Source organism: Hyaena hyaena, unplaced genomic scaffold, assembly GCF_003009895.1.
Source record: "Hyaena hyaena isolate Hyena2069 unplaced genomic scaffold, ASM300989v1 scaffold_130, whole genome shotgun sequence".
In the NCBI taxonomy this organism is placed as follows: Eukaryota; Metazoa; Chordata; class Mammalia; order Carnivora; family Hyaenidae; genus Hyaena; species Hyaena hyaena.
The window spans coordinates 1,638,587-1,651,103 of NW_024080762.1; the positions used below are offsets into that span (position 1 = coordinate 1,638,587).

The 12,517-nt window shown below is 34.3% G+C and overlaps 1 protein-coding gene across 3 annotated transcripts in view; it reads left to right on the forward strand.

Moving 5' to 3' along the window:
- MYO9A (myosin IXA) overlaps positions 1–12,517 on the forward strand; it is a 233,627-nt gene that overhangs the window by 70,223 nt on the left and 150,887 nt on the right. For all 3 annotated transcript variants that reach the window (XM_039237839.1, XM_039237840.1, XM_039237841.1), the window contains 2 exons: positions 2,277–2,418; positions 8,505–8,700. In XM_039237839.1, the coding sequence (XP_039093770.1) occupies positions 2,277–2,418; positions 8,505–8,700 (338 nt within the window). The remainder of the gene's footprint in view (positions 1–2,276; positions 2,419–8,504; positions 8,701–12,517) is intronic.

A 12,517-nucleotide genomic window follows, 5' to 3' on the forward strand; every position in this document is an offset into this window, starting at 1 on the left:
GTTAAATTTGTTAGCATATTTTTGTTGTTGTTGCATGTTCCTCTCTTCCTGAATTGCGTTTTACATGAGATGTGTTTGTACTTTTCATGTTTATCAGCAAAGAATATCATGATAGATTAGTGGTGTCTGCCATGGCTGTGTAAGTGGTAAGTAGCAACATAGGCCCAAATATTTGACATCCTTTTTACCACTGTGTAGTATACCAAACTTATATATAAGCTTCAGAAATAAAACTTCATATAGCATCCTCCACAATGTTTTGAGTGCTCTATAAAAGTATTAATTTAAAGTAAATTATGAGATGGCAAATCTAGAACTGGAGAAACTGAAGTGATGGAGAGTGTATAAGTTTTCTGTCATTCTTCTGTAAAATATTTAGTAATTAGGTCACCTGATATCTAGCTTAACATTATACTTCTTGAACTAAGATATAAGAGACTATCAACTCTTTGCCATTACTCAAAAGGTCCTGGGGGTAAGCCATGTGGCCAGAAATCACAGAGATACAGATTTTGGCTCAATGTAAGGAAAAACTTACTAATCAATCAGTCTGAAGGAAAACATCCCGTGTTGTGGGAATAGTGAGGCATTAAGTTTGCAGAGTTTGAGTTTGTTTAGGTTTAGGAGCTTGGATTCTGTCTCTTTGCCTTGGTGATCCATAAATTTTCCCGAGTAGGGGAGACACATGATTAAAGCAGTATTATAGGAAAATTTGCTATTTTGGTTTAGTGACTTGAAACAAAGTTTAGAGTCACTGAGAATTGTAGAGGCTGTTGCTGTACTCTCTGTTTGATATTATAAGAGTTATAATCCATTCTAGAATGGCTTTAGAGTTCTAGAATGGACAGGAAGAGGTGGATGGAGGAGATGTTTTGAGGAAGGGATAGTATTTGAATGTAAAAGCAGGCCTAGGTGAATAGAAAAAGGGCAGTGTCGGCAACTTAAGAAAGTAGGTGACATTAATGTCCTTCCCATAGGATGCCAGCTAGTGTTAGATGTTTTAGTAGTTTTATGAAATTCTGCTAACAGTCATTGGACTCATTTATGGAAGCTAGTTCTTGAAGCTTACTGAAGGTCACAGACAGAACTGGTATCTCAATAATGACTGTCTAATGCCAAAGACCGTTCTCCTTCCTGATTTTAATACAGTTACATAATTAACTATTTTCGTTATGATTTTAGAATCATTTTTACACATTAGATTTCATATTCACCATCTTTACAACCTCATGTCACATTATTTCTCATTTAGCCACTATTACATGAAACTCTTCTCTGAAAGATACTTGCTTTTTCCATTTTCTGTCAGTAATATCGCCTTTATTTGAAACTCCTACTCAACCTTTAACATTTAGCTTATAATTGCCTCCTATATCTTCTTTAAACCTTTCCATTGTTCCCAATCACTAGTGATTTTTTTCTATTCTGAACTTTTATATTCCTGTATTTGTTATAATGTAATTATTTCTTTTTCTTTTTTTTTAAATTTTAATGTTTATTTTTGAAAGAGAGAGATAGAGCCTGCGAGGGGAGGGAGGGTCAGAGAGAAAAGGAGACACAGAATTTGAAGCAGGCTCCAGGCTCTGAGCTGCCAGCACAGAGCCCAACATGGGGCTTGAACTCATGAACTGCAAGATCATGACCTGAGCCAAAGTCAGACGCTTAACCGACTGAGCCACCCAAGTGCCCCTATCATGTTATTACTTCTTAATAGATATCATTTGAATGATTCCTAGATATGAAATGCTAATCAGTGAGTATAAACCCATTGATGTATATTGAAATAATAATACATCTTGTATAAAATTACATAGTAACTGGTAATTGCTACCTAATTTATATATTAAGAAATGGGAAAACAAAAAATGACTTATGGGTTTAAAGGCCCTGTCCAAATTGGGAGATCATTTTGTTTTTGGAAGTTCTTGGCCCCAAACAGTACATCATTTGAGTTTTATTCTGTGGGTTTTACGGTTGTGTCACACAATGCAACCTAAGCTAAAAGTCTAAAGACCTGAATTTATTGCTCAGTTCTGCTGCTTGCCAAGTGTGTGTTTGGGTAAATCATGAATTTTGATCCATCATCTATAAAACACCAATCCTTGTTGCATTCACTTTTTAGTTTGTTAAAAGAATCAGATGAGATAATATAATTTGCTCTTTGTAATTTGCTAAATGTATTATATGGCAATGTAATTTATAAGGTGTTTTTTTTTTAAAGAGACTATTAACTGGTGCATCTTTCCTTAGTGTTTTTGTTTTTGTTCTTAATTCAGTTTTCCACAGGCTACAAATCAAACATTGCTAGATAAATTTAAGCATCAACATGAAGAGAATTCTTACATTGAATTTCCAGCCGTGATGGAGCCTGCTTTCATTATAAAGCACTATGCCGGGAAAGTAAAATATGGGGTAAAGGTCAGTAAATTCTCATTAAAAGCCTTCAGGGTAAAAGTGTGTTCTTTACTATGTTATCATCCCTATCACACTACCTTCTTTGTAGTCTATGGAGGTTCTTGATCAATAATAATTAGAGACATAAGAATACTACTAACCCTCTTATCCTACCTTGCAATATATTACTGTCTTATGTGCTATTTTTGTTGGCTTCTTCCTGTAGATAAACTTGATATCAGTCCCTTCAAATAATTCGTTGAATATAAAAGAATAGATAACATAAAAAACTCTTAAACCCACTATCTCATTATGTGGTGTGTTGAATTTTTCTCTTTTCCTATGTCCATGAGGCTTGACAGAAGATTTGGTCTTCATGCACCATTAGGTATTTGTGAGTTTGCACTCCTAATGAATATATTGAAACTCTTAACTTCTGCGAAGGGGAATCCTCATAATTGTGTTCATTTCTTGTTTGTAATTAGTGAGCCCATTACCCTTGAACAACTTGATGTTTAAGCCTGCCGTTTAAGGTAATTTCCCAGGCAAGGCAGTGATGGTATGGAGAATAATGGAGCAGTATCTTGTCTCTTGGGTCTTGAGGTTAGGGATCACTCATTCGTTCATCGATGATTTGCTTATTCAGGAAGTGTCTGTTAAATACAGGTTATGTGTCAGACCCTGTCCCTGGTATTTGGAATGATTTAGTAATAAACTAAAGTACAGGGAGACCTGTTCTTGGCTCAGTATATATGTACGTGTGTGTGTGTATTTATGTATGTAATATAGATAAATGGGTATTGCTATAAACAAATGAATGAGTTCTATGAGAGAAAATAGTGAAATAGTAGATTTTGAATTTGGAGATCCATGATCTCTGAAAACTTAAAATTTGAGAGTTAACCTGAAGCACACATTACCTTGGTGAGGAGTTGGGATGATGAATATTCTAGGACGTGAGATGGGAAAGAATTAATATGTTAAAATAATTGAAAACAGGCTAGTGTTACTAGATTATGGTAAGCAAGGGAGATAGTGGCATGAAATGAATTTAGAGAATGGACAGCAAGTTAATTCATGGCTTTTATGCCAAGTTAAAAGAGTTTGTTTTTGTTGAACTTATTATGGGGAGACATGAAAAGATTTTAAGCAGAGGATATGATTTATGTTTTTAAAAGATTGCTCTGATTCCTCTGAGAAGAAGGAATAGCAAAGGATGAGAGAGAAAGCTGGGAGATCAGTTAGGAGCTTTTTTAAAAATAGTTGAGGTGAAATGTTAAGGTAAGCTGAACTACTGGGGTGACAGAGATGTAGGAGATCTAGATGATTATGAGATAAATTTTGGAGGTATAATTAGTAAAACCTGATTGATTTATTCTAGGTAAGTAAGTGACTTCTGACTATAGCCAGTGGGTGAATTTGAGGTGCTATTTCCTGAGATAGAAAAGACAGGAAGGAACAGATTTTAGAAGAAACATTAAGAATAATAGAACAGAGGCATTTGGGTGGCTCAGATGGTTAAGCGTCGACTTCAGCTCAGGTCATGGCCTCATGGTTCATGAGTTCAAGCCTGCGTCGGGCTCTGTGCTGACAGCTCGGAACCTGGAGCCTACTTGGGATTCTATGTATTACTCTCTCCTCCTCCCTCACTCACACTCTGTCTCTAAAAATAAATAAATGTTGAAAAAAAATTAAAAAAGGAATAACAGAATAGAGTGGTGGTTACCAGGGCTGGGGGATGGAGGAATTAAGATGTTGGGCAAAGAGTACAAACTTGCAGTTCTGGAGACCTGATGCACAGCATGCAAGTATAATTAACATTGTGATAAAGCATTGTCTTTGAAGTTGTGAAGAGACCAGATTTTAGATGTTCTCACCACAGAAAAGAAATGATAATTATGTGACCTAATGGAGGTGTTAGCTAATGCTATAGTGGTAATCATATTGTAGTATATAAATGTATCAAATTAACATATTGTATACCTTAAGCATTACATGTCATTTTTATCTCATTTTAAAAAAGATTTTAAAAATGCACTTTAAAACAAAACTATGAAAACTTGAGCTATATTTAGTGAGGTGCATAAATACATAAATCTAAAGTGTACAGATTTCTTTCATGTCCCTCCCCAGCTCATTCTCCCCCACTTAGAGGTAACCACTACCTTCATTTTTTATCCTTAGTTTTAATTGTTATTAAATTTCAGATAAATGGAATCATATATACACTTGTATGGATTATTTATCCATATTGTCAGACAAGTTGAAAGTAAAAATATGGAAAAATATATACCATACAAACCCTAACTAAAAAAAAAGCTGGTGTATAATTACATTATCAGAAAAAGTAGACTTTAAGGCAAGAAGTATTACTAAAGATAAAGAGGCACATTTCATAACAACAAAAGGGGCTGGTTTGACAAGAAGACATAATCATCAAAAGTTCCGTGTCCCTAATTGATTTGATTCAATACATAAAAACCAAATGGAGAACAAATGTAGAACTAGAAAAGTCCATCTGGTTGTAGATTAAAAAAATTTTTAATTTTATTTATTTTTGAGAGAGTTTGAGAGAGAGAGATAGAGCTCGAGTGGTGGAAGGTCAGAGAGAGAGGGAGACAAAGAATCTGAAGCAGGCTCTAGGCTGAGCTGTTAGCACAGAGCCCGACATGGGGCTTGAACTCAACGAACCACGAGATCATGACTGGAGCTGAAGTCAGATGCTCAAGTGATTGAGCCACCCAGGGATTCCAGTTGTAGATTTTTTATATGTATCTCTCAGTAACTAACAGAATAAGTAGGTACAGAATCAGTAAAAACAGAAAAATTGAATAGCATTGTTAAAAACCGACCTACTTGGTATATCATAAGGATAATGAGGCAGTTTTTGGGTGTTCAGAAATTAAGCACAGTTCTTCCGTGTAACCCATGAGTCAAAAAGAAATTACAATATAATGCTGATTTCAAACTGAGCATTAATAAAAATACAACATGCCAAAACTTGCAGATTTGATAGCAATTGGTAAGATGCATTTAAAGCAATGATTTATAACTTTACAAACATGCATATTTTTATATGTATACAATAAAACATATTTATAACTTTAAAAACATTCTTCCATTAGGAAGGATGGTTGAAAGTAATTAAGCTTCCGTTTCAAGAAACTAAAAAAAGAATAGGAAATTAACCCCACTCCTCCAAATTAGAAGGAAATAATAGGGAGAAGACAGAAATCAATGCAATAGAAAGCAAATGTACAGGAGAGAAATTGTCAAAGTCAAAAACTAGTTTCTTAAAAAGATAACAGAATATAAGTAAAAAGTAATAGAAAACAACTGATAATAGAAAAAAATTAAAAAATTACAAATATCAGAAAAGAAAAAGATGACTTAACTACATACTCAATAGGTATTAAAAGGATCTGAACGTATTGTGCCAATAAACTTGATAACATGAAAGTGGAAAATTCCATCATCAAAACTGACACTATAAATATAGGCAAACCTGAGACTCCTATTTCTGTTAAATAATTTAAATCAGTAGTTTAAAACTTCCCCACAAAGGAAATTCCAGGCCCACATGATTTCACTGGTGAATGCTTCCAAACATTTAAGTAATACTAGTCTTACTCATTCTTTTTCAAGTTTGAGATCCCTTTAAGATGTATAAGTGGATCTCAGACATAACAAGAAAGATCTAAGCTGGAAATACAGACTTGGGCTTCATCATACAGATAATGTTTAAGGTCATTATTATGATTGGGATCACCTGATATAAGGTGATTAAGTGAAAATTATAAAAGTACGTAAGACCAAACCCTAAGAATTTGAAATATGGAACCAACAGTAGGGACTGAGAATATGCAGCACAAAAGGTAAGTAGTAAATCACAAGAGGTGTTATTATAGAAACCAAGGAGAAATTTTCAAGAATGATATGATTAGTTTGTGCAATATACTTAGAAATCTGGATCTTTGAAGACAGACGAGACCATTACATTTGGAAAATGAAGGTCTCCCTTCAATATTTGACAGTCATCGTGGAAAAGAATTCTAGAATTTTATGTTGTGCCGTATAGTTATTAATAGGTTGGGATGGTCTTTGGTATAGAACAGACAGACTGGTGTTTCAGGTTCCTGTAGTACTTACTATGTTTGACTTTTGGTAAGCTTCTTTATCTTTCTGTTTACTTATCAGTAGAGTATGGTTTATAATTATTCTGTTTTATTAAGTAATTGTTAGAATTGAATAAGTTATGTATAGTCCTTAACTTAGTGCCTGTCGTCTTGTCTCCCATTGGTAGGTATTAGCTTCTGATGGTGGTGGTGGTGGTGATTTAGATTTGAAAATCTAAATTAGTGTTTAGAACTGAAAATTCTTACTCAGTTTTACTAACGTTTGTAATGTGTACCTTTGCTCAAAAGATAGGGAAAAGCCAAGGACCAAGATTTCTGGCTTGTTTTCCCTCTTCTCCTGTTCTCAGGAGAACAAAGAACAGGAAAGGAAACCCCTAAAGGTTAATAGGATGAGTCCAAACTGCCTTCTAGAGAACATCACACCTGGCATGCTCCTCCTGGAATTCTGAGGTAGAGCTGTTCTGTGAAGTTGTACCAGCTCCAGGTGATTTACTCACCAAGTTTTAATCCTGTCATCTGGGTGTGGTTATAGCGAAATGCCTGCACTATATACATATCAGTCTGGAACCATTTTCCCATGACTGTAAGTTTTTTGTCTTCCATATCTTTCTGTGGAGTATTTTAACCCATTTTCTTCTGTTATAGTCCCTCCCAATTTCCATTGGCAGGTGGTTTTTACTGCCTGTTTATGCTCCTTAGGTAATACTATACTGGTTTAAAAATTTATGTGGGTAATGATATCCATATGTATTTTCTGTAGTCTCTCTAGGATTGTTAGACACATATGTTCATCTGTGTGCTTGATGTTTGTATGCAGACATAGTACAGTAGTTATAAGTGGTTATCTTTGAACCCCTGCTCTACTTGCTCTGTGATAGGGGCCAAGATAGTTAACCTCTCTGTGACTGAGTTTCTTCATCTATAAAATAGGAATAATAGTAATATTCTCTATCTTAAGGAGTTGTTAGGTAGATGAAATGAGCTTAAATGAGATAATACATGTAAAATGCTTAGAGAAGTGCCATGTACATAATAACCATTCAGTAAATGTTACTTGCTGCTTTCTTCATCCTCTCCATCTCAAACTTCACTTGTACAAAACCAATCTCTTGGTCTCATTTCCTTTCCCCAAACCTTCTCTTTTCTCTGTGCTTATCCATATCAATATGGCATCTCTATCCATCTAGTTATTTAAATTCAAAATATAGGTGTTACCCTTATTCCCTCATTCTCTTAACTGTGGCCTAATCCGCCAGCAAATTATTAGCCTTACTTTCAAAACATATCCCAAATGCAATAATTATTTTCCCTTTACAATATTACTACCAATGTAATCTAAATCACCATCAGCTCTTACCTAGAATATTGCAGTAGCTGTTCTCCTTTTTTCAGTTCTTTGCACAAATTCATTCCCTCTGCAACGTCCAGTGGTGTTTATAAAACATTTAGTTTATGTCATCAGCCTTCCACTGGCTTTCCCTTACACTTGAATAAGATCTAAACTCCCAACTCAGGCTTATGTAACCTATTTATTTGCCAAATCTCCCACCACTCTCACCCTTGCCCAGAATGCTCCAGCCCCTCGATTTTGTGCTTATCTCCTAACTTGTCCAATTCATCACCACCTATGGGTAGTAGATATTCCCTTTGCTTGGAACACTGTTCCTTGTCTTACGTCTGCCTTCTTTTTGTTATTCAGCTCTTTGGTCATTTTATATGATACCCCTTTACAGCGGATCTCTGTTTAACAAGCTGCAATGAAATAGTTAAACATTCACTCTCATTTAAATGTATTATAGAATTCAGTAATTTTAGGGTTGGATGGGACTTTATGGAAGGTATCTGATCCAATTAGCTACCCAGAACAGAAATCACTTCTATAGTCCTTATTTAACGACTTTTCAAACATGTCACCCATTAATCTTCTTGGTTTAATATTTTTTCAGAAATAACGCTGATACTTTTTTCATGTAGGATTTCCGGGAAAAAAATACAGATCATATGCGCCCTGACATTGTAGCTCTTCTAAGAAGTAGCAAGAATGCATTTATCTCTGGGATGATTGGAATTGATCCTGTAGCAGTTTTCCGATGGGCAGTTCTCAGAGCTTTTTTCAGAGCCATGGTTGCTTTCAGGGAAGCTGGGAAAAGACACATTCAGAGGAAAACTGGTAAGCAGTAGATATAGTAGATATTAGTATTCTACCATATTTCATCTTTTAATTTTTTACCTTTCTTAAGTAGTAGGGACATAATAATTTTGTTCTCTTCTGTTTTCTTACCATATCCTAACATCATTTTCAGATCTTATTAGTTTTAGTGAACTCTATATGATTGAGTTAAGTGGGTATATGGTGTTTGTGTATATATATGTATTGATTCTTTTTTAGTAATAAATCCTGAGAGAAGTAATGCATGTAAGACACTGGGTATTTAACAGGCACTTAGTAAGATACTGGTAAATTTTTTAAACAAAAAAAAAAGCAAAATGATACTTACGATTTATTTATATAGAATTAAGTATTGATACCTTTTTCTGTTTTTTTCTTAGGCCATAGTTTTTACAACAAATGAAACATAATTTAATGTGTAAGAATAAATTAGGAGATAGAAAAATTGGGTTGGAGGTAGGGTAGTCTAGTGGAGATAACCTGACTTGAGGAATCAGTCAAGTGTCATTTCTTCCCTTGAAGAAGGTTTTGTGACTATTAAGCAGGTTTTTTTTCTTCTTCAAAATATTGCCTTCAAAATTGTGGGGTAAAGTCAGATAATAATAATATGTAAAATATCTATTTACAAATGTTAAGTTTCTTTTCTTCCTACCCTTTAGTTCATTGGATTTTACTTTGAAATTTAGAAATGAATGAAGCAGGATACTTTTTCTGTGTCTCTTCCCCTTAACTCATAAAATGTCATATTTCACATTCTGTGGGAGGGCATCTTTGTAAGCACTTGTTACCTAATGGAAACGACCCTGTTGCTTGCTGTTGCTCTAGCCTTAGATAGACCATTGCTGCATAGTGAAGATTTTCTAATATATAGAGATAGCCATTTAAAATAAGTTTTCCTTCCAGGAGAAGCTTCAGTAGAAATGCGCTAGGACACAACTGTGCTTTCAGGACTCTCAGACTTACATATATGGCTTTTTGGCATGTGCGCTAGCAGTAGAACTTTTAAGTTCAGCTTTTATGTATTTTGGGTGAATACATATATTTGGGAGATTATATTTCTAAAATGAGAGGAAAATGCTAACTGAGGTTAGCTTCTGTTTTTCCGATTATAATACGTGAAAACTAGCCTTTGTAGACAGGGAGAAATACAATTTTTTTGGAAAATAAAAGGAATATTTTAAACCTGCTCTGCCTTTTACAAAATTATTTCTAAGAGGCTCTCTTTGAAAAGAGCTTTAAGGAAAGATTTTTTTCCTTTAAGATACGTTCTTATTTACTACAATATTACAAAATTTTGAAAGTTTTAGAAATTGGTAAGTATCCTGTTAAAGTGTAACTAAGCAAAGAAATTTTTCTTGTATTTATTATTGAAAATATTGCTTTCTGTAAAGGTTATTCACATTGTATGTTCCTTTGGTATTTAAAATATTATTTGTGAAAGCTGGTTGTAGGTTTACTATTATCAATTTGTACAAAGATATGTAATGTTATTAATGATCAAAATAATACTGTATTATTTCTAGATTCTTCTTGTTTTTTAATCTATTTTTTCTTTCTGGGCAGCACAGAGCTTCCATATAATAAACTTTTTGAAAACTCTTTTATTTTGGGATATTACATGCATGCAGATAGAAAAGTGTGCTCCCCAAAAATGTATAGCTCCATGAATTATCACAAAGTGAAAACACCCCTGAAACTACGACCTAGATTAAGAAGTAGAATATTATCAACAACTCAGGAGTCTCATTGGATTAACTTTTTAAATTTCATTTTTTTATCAAGAAAAAGAAAAACCATAGCTCATTTGTATTTTAAGGGAATGATGGAAGGGATTTGTTACAGGAAATAATTGTATTACAGTATATTAGTGTCAATGCCAGTATTTAGCTTTTTTGCTCCTTCTACATCTCTCACCACTTTTCCCTGATGAGTTTAGGATAAAAGGATGCCATTAAATTAGAACCTTATAGCATTGCAGGATGAAAACTAATGGAATAACTGAAATGGATTAATAATAGATTTCAGAACTTTTATAATGACCATAAGTAGTGTGCAGACATATGAAAATGAAATAGGAATTGGGATTATTTAAGTAGAAGTGGAATATATGGAAGGCAGAAAGTAATCAAGCTCATATTTTGAATAAGAGGTCAAAGATAATAATACTTTGTTGACAAAAGGAGATATAGACTGCAGAAGTACAATATATTTTCATTTCCTTAGAGAGTATCTTTATAAAAAAGTTTTAGTGGCTCTTAGCTAAATTGCCAACAGTTTAACTTGACTGCAAACACTGGTTGATGGTAAATTTAAAAATCTTGGATTTTCTTATGGAAATCCTTGACATTATTTTTCTTCATCAAGCCAACCAAGCACAAATGAGAATACCAAATTAAAATCTATGTTTTGACCATTTTTTTATAGATTTCCAAATTAAAGGACACAATGTTATTTATTTAATACTTTTAAATAAAAACTAATTCAACTTAACTATTCTTTTCAAGAATAAGCTTGTTAAAATTGTGTAATATTAGTATTTTATGGAGATCAGGAAACCATAAAATGTTCTTAATGGAGTCACATATGTAGGCAGTCTGAGTGAAGGTACATGTTGGGCCTGAGAAGTAGTAACGATTTGTCTGGTCAGCAGTGAGGTATGAGAGAAACAGACATTCCAGTAGTGTCATTCACCTTGCCTCTTCTTGAATAAGAAAGATCCTGGAATAGAGAGTAGGGGAGATCATAACTTGACTATGAATTATTCAGTATATAGAAGTGAGTGCAGTGATGTTTTATTTAGCTCTTTTGAAGTTTCATAAAGGTATAGCCATAGAAGAATTTTAATCAATCTAAAACAACCAGACAGAAATGGAGAGTTCAGTTGTGGTATTGGGAAAAGAGGCAAGAACGAGAGTTCAGAGTCATTCATTTTCTTCATCTACACGGAGAGAAGCTGAAGTCATTCATATGGTGTTCACAGATCGAGAGCTTTAATGGTTTCCACATAACCTGTTCCTTTCCCCCACCTTCTCAATGGATTGCATGACTCTAATGCGCTATCAATTTATTTGTAAGTGGGGAAAAGGTAAGGGTTCCATTGACCATCTATTTCCAGAAATGACCAGGTACTAAAACTGATTTGGGTATAACCAAGGTCTAGGATCTCTATGCAATATTCTGTCCACAATTCTTTCCCAAATTTAAATTTACCCTTAACTTAAGACAATTAAATAGATTTTTATTAAAACAAACCCTGACCATTATAAATCACTGTACTATGCTGGTTTAAGAGTAGGGTTTTAGATTGAATGTGAGTGAAATGGTGGAATAAGGACCTCTTCCATAAAAGCAACAAAAACACTTATAGAAAGTGCCAGAATAACTTTGCCAGAACTCAGGAAATTTATCAAGGGCCTGTAGTAATCTAGGAAATGTTTATACAAGAAAAAAGGCTGAATATTGGTAAAGACAATGCACTTTGTAGCCTTTTAATTTACCCTGTTTGCATTCCTCCCTCCCCAGCTCCCCACGATAGCCTTGAAAACCAACAGATCAGAAACACATTGAATATTAGCGATGTGGCAGCTACTACTAGAGGTAGTAGAAGGGGGTTGGAGGTCCTTCAGAAGCCTCATTTGTAGAGAATTATATTCAATATATTGGGTGGTTCCCTGAAAAACCTGACACCCACTCCCTTCTTTAACCTGATTCAGAGCTTGCCCAGTGTGAATAGCCTTATACGTAGGGGTATAGTCCAAAAATAATCAGAAGCAGTTGTTGCAGTACTAATGCGGTACTTAGCAATTGGGGCAAAACC